Raw genomic sequence first — 7,773 nt, forward strand, 5'->3', positions numbered from 1 at the left:
TTTTTTTTTTTTTTTTTTTTTTTTTTTAATGCCTTGTTCTCTTTCAAGAGGATTTCAGCAGCGACAAAAATACCAGTGAGACTGACCTCCGGCCAGCAGTGGGCTGGCCGGAGGTCAGTGCAAAGACACAGAGGATGTTCTCTGCAGTGGGGGAGGGAACCCGGGCCTGTGTCCTCCTCAGCTATGGGGGCAGGGCTGACGCATCCCGGAAAGTGTCGTGAGCATTTGGTTACTAGACTAAGTCAGCCGTGGCACCCAGCGGCTTCCCCGGAGCATGACGACGGAGCAGGCTGCCCACCACGCCAGTCGAGTTTCCAGGCCAGAGCCTGCGCTGCATCGGGGGTGTGGGCCGCCTGTCCCCTGGTTGGTTCCCCTGCCTCTCCCACAGGACGGGCACTCGCCCCTTGAGAAGCTGCCCTGTGCCCTCTGCAGGCGAGGGCCCCCCCCCCACCGGGAGGGGTGCCCACCTCACAGCAGCCCCCCTGCAGGGACAGAGGAGCTGAGGGGAGGGGCCTGAACCTGCCTCCCGAGCCCTGGGGATGTCGTCCTGGGCGCACGCCCTCCACTGTCCGCTGAGTCTCAGTCCTTTCACCTCTTATTGAAAGGAGTCACGACCTTTAGCCCCTTATGGTTTATCTTTGCTGTTTCAACGCTGTGCTGAGAGCCAACCTGACCCGTCCCATAAGCCTTTGCGTTTTCACTAGAAGGGCGATGAGGACGTGATGCCCGCTGGTCCCAGATAATTGCCGAGTCTGGCAGTGTCACCAGATGCAGTTCAAAGTGCCGAGGCCGTGGAGCCTGAGCCGGCAGACAGGCACCGCACCCACCTCCCAGCCCTGCAGGAACCCCGAGGCGGGCGCCTCTAGGGGGAGGGTGTCACCGCTGGGCCCCGGCTGGCGCTGTGCTTCCTGAGCGCCCACGGGAGAGCTCGGGCTGGCGGGCATCTGGCGGGCACTGAAGCCACAGGGAGTGAGCAGGTGGGGCCCCCGGCCGCTCCCGAGGGGAGCCAGCAGGAAGGCTGGGACTGAGGCTGAGGGCAGAGGACTGGGGCGGAAGAGGAGGACCGGAAACGGACCTTGGGCAACAGCCCTGGTGAGACCGCGGAAACGGCCACAGAGGGGAGGGGAGATGCGGGCGCGCAGGTAGGGACGGCCCACAGGTCCCGTCTGCTCTGACTCTCACGTGGGAGAGAGTCTGCAGGTGCGTCTGTCCGGAGGGTCCGCGGACACAGAGGAGAGCAGGTCAGCAGAGCCGGCCTGTGGGCAGTGGGTGTGGGTCAGCTGGAGAGCCACAGGGGGCCCTGCTAGACATCTTCTCTCTCCCTAAGAAGAAAGGAGGGCAGGGGCACCTGCTGGAGTGGCGGGGGGCCTGAACCTGGAGCGGGGCTGTGAGATGCGGGAAGGTTACTGCTGGGCTGGGACGGCGGCTGTGTGGCTGCCCCGAGGGGCTCTGAGGGGGCAATGGGGCACGTGCACCTGAGGACAGGGCCCTGGGCCTACGTCATCCCACAGTTTCCTGGCCGGCCCGGATACTCCCAGCAAAGTGGAGTTCTGTGTATTCTGAAAAACACAGACTCTGGCCTAGCTTCCTCCAGGATATCCTAAGGACTGTTTGCTTTGGTGCTGTAACCTCGTGATCCTTCCCGCTTGCGGTGTGGGCCCTTGTAAACTACAGAGCAGGAAACCGTCTCCACACCTGCTACGACCAGCGAAGCCCCAGACGGTGTGTCCGACCCGAGGGTGCAGGGCTTCCTTGCCCTGGAGCTCGGACGTTCCCCCCGAGTGTTTTCTTGCCCACTTCCCCCGAGGCCGGCCTCTTCAAGGCTGAGCTTCGGATAAGCCTCCTTTCCAGTCTGATTCTGACGTCCAACACACGAGGTACACGTGCCACAGGGCGGCTGAGCGCTCCCTGTCTGTCGCTCAGGACACGACGTTGTCCACAGCCGGCCCCCTCTTCTCTCCCAGGGGAGGCCCTCGAAGGTTCCCCAGCTTGGCGCCTTCCAGACAAAGGCGGGCGTGCGAGGGCACACGGCCCGGCTCTCTGAGCTCAAGCGGCCTGGACCAGACTTCCCACCAGCTCCTTCTGGCCGAGCAGGGCTGCGGCCACCTGTTTGCTCTCCGTCTGGGGCTGCTGGACGCCTCTCTGTCCTTCAGATCTCCCCGCAAGCCGCCCGCCTCTGCTCCGCGTCACTCTGCGGCCCCCACCCCGCTCAGCACGCCTGACCTCCTCTCCCCACCCCTTCCCTGCCATCTCCACTCGGGCCCCTGCGTGAGCATCACCACCCACCCCCGCCCGCCCCGCAGACCCGGGACCCTGCTCTGTGTTTCCCACTAGAAAGACGCTCTGTGAGGCCGGGGGGAGGTTTGTCTGTTTTGTTCCCTGTTGGTTCTTACTGGGCTGCTCAGTAATATCTATTAAATGAAAGAATAAAATCCCAGGCAATAGGGGATTTTGATATTTTGAGATGTGAATTCTCCCCGCTTCCCGGACGTTTTGTTGTAAGTCAAGGCTGGGAGCGTGCGAAGCCCCGGGGCCGGCTGGAGACGAGGGGCCGCCGTGGAAATGCGAGGGGGCAGACGTGGGCTCGAGGTTCTCGCTGGACGTGACCGTGGCAGAGGGTGCTGGGAGGAGGGCCAGCCACCAGCCGCGTGCAGGTCCTGCTGGGGACATGAGCCGTGGGGATCCCCGCCCAGGACGGGGAACAGCAGGACCTGGGTGTAATGTGAGAAAATTCCTGGTGCCACGCTCTGACACACCCCTCTGCCTCGAAGTGATAGGTGATTTTTGGAATGAGTTACTTTTTAAAGAATTGTTTTTTCTTAAAACTGGTAAAACTAAAATTCTAGCAGACTATTAGAGTTGGGCCATAACAGTCAGGACACAGCAAGTTATGCTGCAGTGAGGACCCCGAACCTAAAAGGTGTGTTTTCTGCTCCAGCTCCGTGCCTGTGAGGGGCCTGGGCTCTGCCCCGCATCACGCCCAGCCTAGGGTGGCCAGGGCACTCGGGGACACTCCCGTCTTCACGGGGCTGCCCGGCAGTGGGGGACAGCAGGAGGCTCCATTCCTGAATCTGCTCTCTGGCCCCGGACTCACCGGGTCGTCCGAGAGTCACGCCCGTGCAGTCTCCTGGGACAGGAGGGCAGCTGCATCTCTGAGGCAGATCCTGGTGGAGGGACGGGTGGGTCCCACGTTTACGAGGTGGCATCAGGGTCTTCGTCCTGCGGGCCCTCAGCAGTGGAAGACAAACCTCAGCGACACGGCGTCTCACGTTTGATCCCTGCCAGTCTGCAGGGTGGCACGGCACCAGGTGTGGTAGAGGATCGCGTCCTCATGCCCTGGAGGCCAAGCACCTTTTCACATGTCTCTTGACCACCCAGCCTTTCTCTTTGTGTCTTTTGCCCATTTTTCTATTAGACCATCTTTTTCCAATTTATTCTTGGGGGGAGGAATTGAATGGATGGGCGGATGGACCCGTGGAGGTTGGGGGTCCCCTCTTTTTCTCTTCTCTGGAAGAGTGAGTGTAGGATCAGAATAATCTGTTCCTTGGCTGGGAGGGCTCTCCTGGGCTACGGGTCTCCTGTGGATGCAAATTTTAAGTGGCTGATTTCGTCATTTTTAGTCCCTTCTTGAATTAATTTTGGAAAGTTACATTTTACCGGGAATTTTTGCCACATCAGCCACGTTTTCAGAATTACTGGCAATTGTCCTCTCACTGTCTTTCATCTCTGCTATTCCTGTAGTTGTGGTGCTTCTTATCCTAGTGTGTTATTTGTGCCCCTCTTTAGTATTCTTGATCCGCCCTGCCAGAGCTTGTCGATTTAATTAGTCATTTCAAAGAATCCGCTTTCAGCTACAGTATCTTTTTTTCTTTCAAAATGTATTTCTGCCCCTTTCTGTGTATTTTCTTATCTTCTTTCTCTGGGGCTGCTCTGTTCTTGTGCTCCTTTCTTAAATTCAGTTCTTAGTTCTCAGTCTTGTTTTCCAATATGTACCTTGAAGGTTATAAATGTCCCCCAGCACCGTGTTTAGCTGCATCTCACGCACTGTGATGTGTGGCATTTTCATTATTTTTTATTTCTATGCATTTCATAATTTCTATTATGATTTCTTCTTTGACCCACGATGGGTGTGTTTACAATGTCCAGCCATAGGGCTCGTGACTCTCTTTTTGTTTCCAGTATCTAACAGATGGCACTGTGCTAAGAAAAGGGGGTCTGGGTGGCAGGTATCCTTGGTGGAGACTTCGTCTGTTTTACAGAGTGTTCCATTTACTCCCACGAAACCACCCTTGCTAACTGTGCTGTTCATGCTTTGGTTTTCCCTATTGATTTTTGTCCGCTTGTCTGCGTGATCTAAGAAGACCTGTCAAAATCTCCTACTAGGATGGTACATTCATCCATCTCTCCTTTTAGTTCTGTCCATTTTCACTTCATACATTTGAAAGCAGTTTTACTAAATATATACAAATTTTAAATCCTGTATCCTTTGGATGAGTTGAAATTTTTATCACCGTGTAGTGACCTTCTTTATGTCCGGTTATGGTTTTTTCCTGAAGTCTGGTGTACCAAACACGTAAGGTGGTGCACCGGCGCCCTCTTTATCGGGTGTGCCTGACCTGTGGTTTTTAGCCTTCTTCCAGTGTTCCAGGTGTGTCCTTTGGCAAATAGCACAAGGCTGGATTCCACTGTCATGTGTCGCGTCCTGTCCAACCGTCTGTGTTTTACGTGCACCTGGGGATGGTGCCTCTGTTAGTCACGGAAAATCCTCGGCTGTCGGCACCGTTCGTTCCCCACCCCCCAGCCTCGTGGGGACATTGACCTTCTGTCCCTTGTCTCTGGGCTGCGTTCAGGCTCATTTCTTCAGTTGTTGCTTCCAGGTTACCAGTTTTCTCTCCAGCTCGTCTCACTGTGTTCCTAATTTCTAGGAAATTATGTTTTCATTTCTAGAAGTTCCATTTGGCTTTCTCTCAAATATTCCGTTTCAGTTTCAGTGATCTCTGGTCCTTTCACCATTCAGTAGTATCTTATTTTTATTTTTAATATATTAAACATGCTTACTTTATAGTTTAAAGCTGATCATTTCAATAATTATGGTCTTGGAGGATCTAAATCTTCATTTTTTAAAAAAAATTTTCACTTGGGGATACTTTCAGATTTACAGGAATGTTGCAGAGCTGCACACGTGCCCCTGCAGACCCCTCAAATAATCCCCTCTGTTATTGCGGTCTTACTCAGCATGGGGCGTTTCTCACAACTGAGAAACCAACCCTGGCACATTACCGTTAAGTAAACTCCAGGACGGAGGGAGCTTTCACTCATTTTCCCCTTTTTCTGTTTCAGGGTCCTTCTCCTTAGTCCCCTCTGGGCCACGACAGTTTCTCAATCTTCTGTTATTCTTGGAGGCAGGCTGGCCAGGTGTTCTGTAGAATGTCTGATTCTCTCCCTCGTGACTGGACTGGAGCGAGGGGCTGGAGGAGGAAGACCCCGTGGTCAGGCGCCCTTCCCGTCCACGTGGTGCCGTCCACGTGGTTCACCTCCACGGGAGCTGACGTGGGCGCTGAGTTAGAGTGTGCTGGTCAGGCGTCTGCAGCGAGCTTCCGTGTTTCCTCTTCCCACGTGGACTCTTCAATGGACTCCTCAGCTCGGACAGGAGGGGGCAGGGTGGCAGGTGGCAGGCTCCACCTCGCAGAGGCAGGGTGTGCACATAAGTTACTTGGAATCCCTCTTAAGGAAGATGCATCTCTTCTCGCTGTTTGTTTGTTTACTCAGTCACTTATCCCGCCAGTATGGACTAGTGGATATTAAGTTTACATTCTGAGATATAATTCAATACCTGTCCGTACTTCATTTCCCCTCGGCCCCGCGTGTGTCCCTTTGACACGCCCGCTGTTTTGTCTTTGAGCGCGTCCTTCCCTACCCTCTGCGTTCAGGGTGCTCCAGGCTCACCCTGCATCTTCCCCGCCCCAGCCCTGGAGCAAGCCATTTCTCCAAGGAGCCTGCTTCCTTTTATTGGAGCGAGGTATTAGAGACCTTGTCTGTTCTTCCTGACCCAAGTTCATGCTCGCTTACTTGTGTGTCTTGTGATTTTTGTGATTGGGAATCCATGCTTCCTAGAAGTGAACTGGCAGTGCTAACTGGCGGCCTGGCTTGGGGATACACGCGTCCCTCGAGCACTGGTGGGGCCTGTGGTCTGTGCGCGCCTGCTCTGTCCACTCATCCCTGGCGGGGCGGTGGTCATCACGGCCAGGCGTGCACAGCCCAGGACCTGTCCCCCGTTATCTGACCTCCCCGGGCATCCCCAGCTTTGTCCCAGAACCCAGCAGGTCTCCCCCAGTTTTGTAGGCTTGTCCTGTTGTTTACACTGTTACCATATTTGTGAGCTATTTCATCCCACGTTTTGGGCGGTTCTGTGGCTGCTGACGGGCGGGCGCGTGCGTGCCTTCTGACAACATCTGCTGCGGGACTTGAGGAGGAACTCGGAGCATAGGTTCCCTCGCTGAGATGCTGCGCGCTCCCTTCCGCTTACCTTTTTCCCCATTATTGGAAGAAAACCCTGGATGGGGGATATTCAAGCACTATTAGTAAAACCCTTATTTATAGGGAATATGAAACTGATATTTCCAGAAAGTAATAATGTGTCCCCTGATGTTATGCTGTGGTATCAACAGTGGAGGCCAAGTTGCTGCCTTTCTGTACCAGGCACTTGTGGACACCATCCGTCGTTCTGCTCACAGAGGAACCCACAAATATACCTGACAGCCTCCTAAGAAAAATACCTTAAGGAAAATAAATCTATTTTTGTAAAAAATTTCTATAATAAATGCCAAAACCACATTTGGCTTCTTAAAGCTGTTTTGTTTACTCAGTTAGCAAGTACGCTTTAGAAAGACGCTGACTCTGGACATCCCATCTTAACACACACGGGGATTATACTGATATTAATTCAGTATGTATGCTTCTTTTTTTCTCCAGCTTGATCCTCTCCCAGAAAAGGTTTTACAGCAGAGACCCAATGCGAACGCTGTCCGGTCGATGGAGAAGGTCATTGAAATCCACAGTAAGTGGCCTGGTCCGGTGCTCAGCTGGGAGACCCTCCTGGGGGAGAGACCCAAGGGAGGAGGGAGGACTCCGTGGCCCCATCTCCCACCCCTGGCCTTCTGTCTCTCTCACTGCCAGCTGCTTCCCCAGGCCGACATGACAGGGGCTTGCGTTCAGCTAGAATGCAACGAGCTGGCAGAGACTCTTCGTTTTACCCCCATTCATTTCCCCACAACCTGCTACAGTCATGTCATCGGCTCCGCTTTAGGGGGTGAAAGAACTGAGGCTCAAGGAGTCTGTGAGGTCACTTGCTCTGGGTCCCCAGCTGGCAGGGCTGGGACTTGCGTGTGAGCCTGTGTCCTCGGGTCTGGCCTCTACCCCTGGACCAGAGGATCCCACCCCATAGCTCAGAGACGCTTAGCCCGCAGAGACCCAGCACCGGGTGCAGCCCCCTTCCCAGCCGGCCTGGGGGCCCAGGAGGCCGGCACACAGCAGGGACTCCTGCCCTGCCCTCATCACACAGCTGCTTGTCCTGGGTCTTCGGGGTGACCCAGTCGTCAGACTGTCTGTGTGGGTGGGTGGAAGCCAGGTTTTCCCTGCTGCGGCCTCAAGCTCCGGGCCTCGGGGTCATTCCCCCCCAGCCTCCCCAATGGGGGGAGAGGCTGCCTGGACCCCCGGCCCTCCCAGCACTGCCCCCCCGCCCCCGTCATCTCGGTGGCTCCCGGTAGGAGTTGG

General features: G+C 55.2%; 1 protein-coding gene across 5 annotated transcripts in view; it reads left to right on the forward strand.

Annotated features, from left to right (window-relative positions):
- The window catches only part of HDAC4 (histone deacetylase 4), a 239,297-nt gene that overhangs the window by 230,696 nt on the left and 828 nt on the right, over positions 1–7,773 (forward strand). For all 5 annotated transcript variants that reach the window (XM_024755628.1, XM_024755765.1, XM_024755683.1 and 2 more), the window contains exon 24: positions 6,973–7,057. In XM_024755628.1, the coding sequence (XP_024611396.1) occupies positions 6,973–7,057 (85 nt within the window). The remainder of the gene's footprint in view (positions 1–6,972; positions 7,058–7,773) is intronic.

Source organism: Neophocaena asiaeorientalis, unplaced genomic scaffold, assembly GCF_003031525.2.
Source record: "Neophocaena asiaeorientalis asiaeorientalis breed wild unplaced genomic scaffold, Neophocaena_asiaeorientalis_V1.1 scaffold185, whole genome shotgun sequence".
Taxonomy (NCBI): domain Eukaryota; kingdom Metazoa; phylum Chordata; class Mammalia; order Artiodactyla; family Phocoenidae; genus Neophocaena; species Neophocaena asiaeorientalis.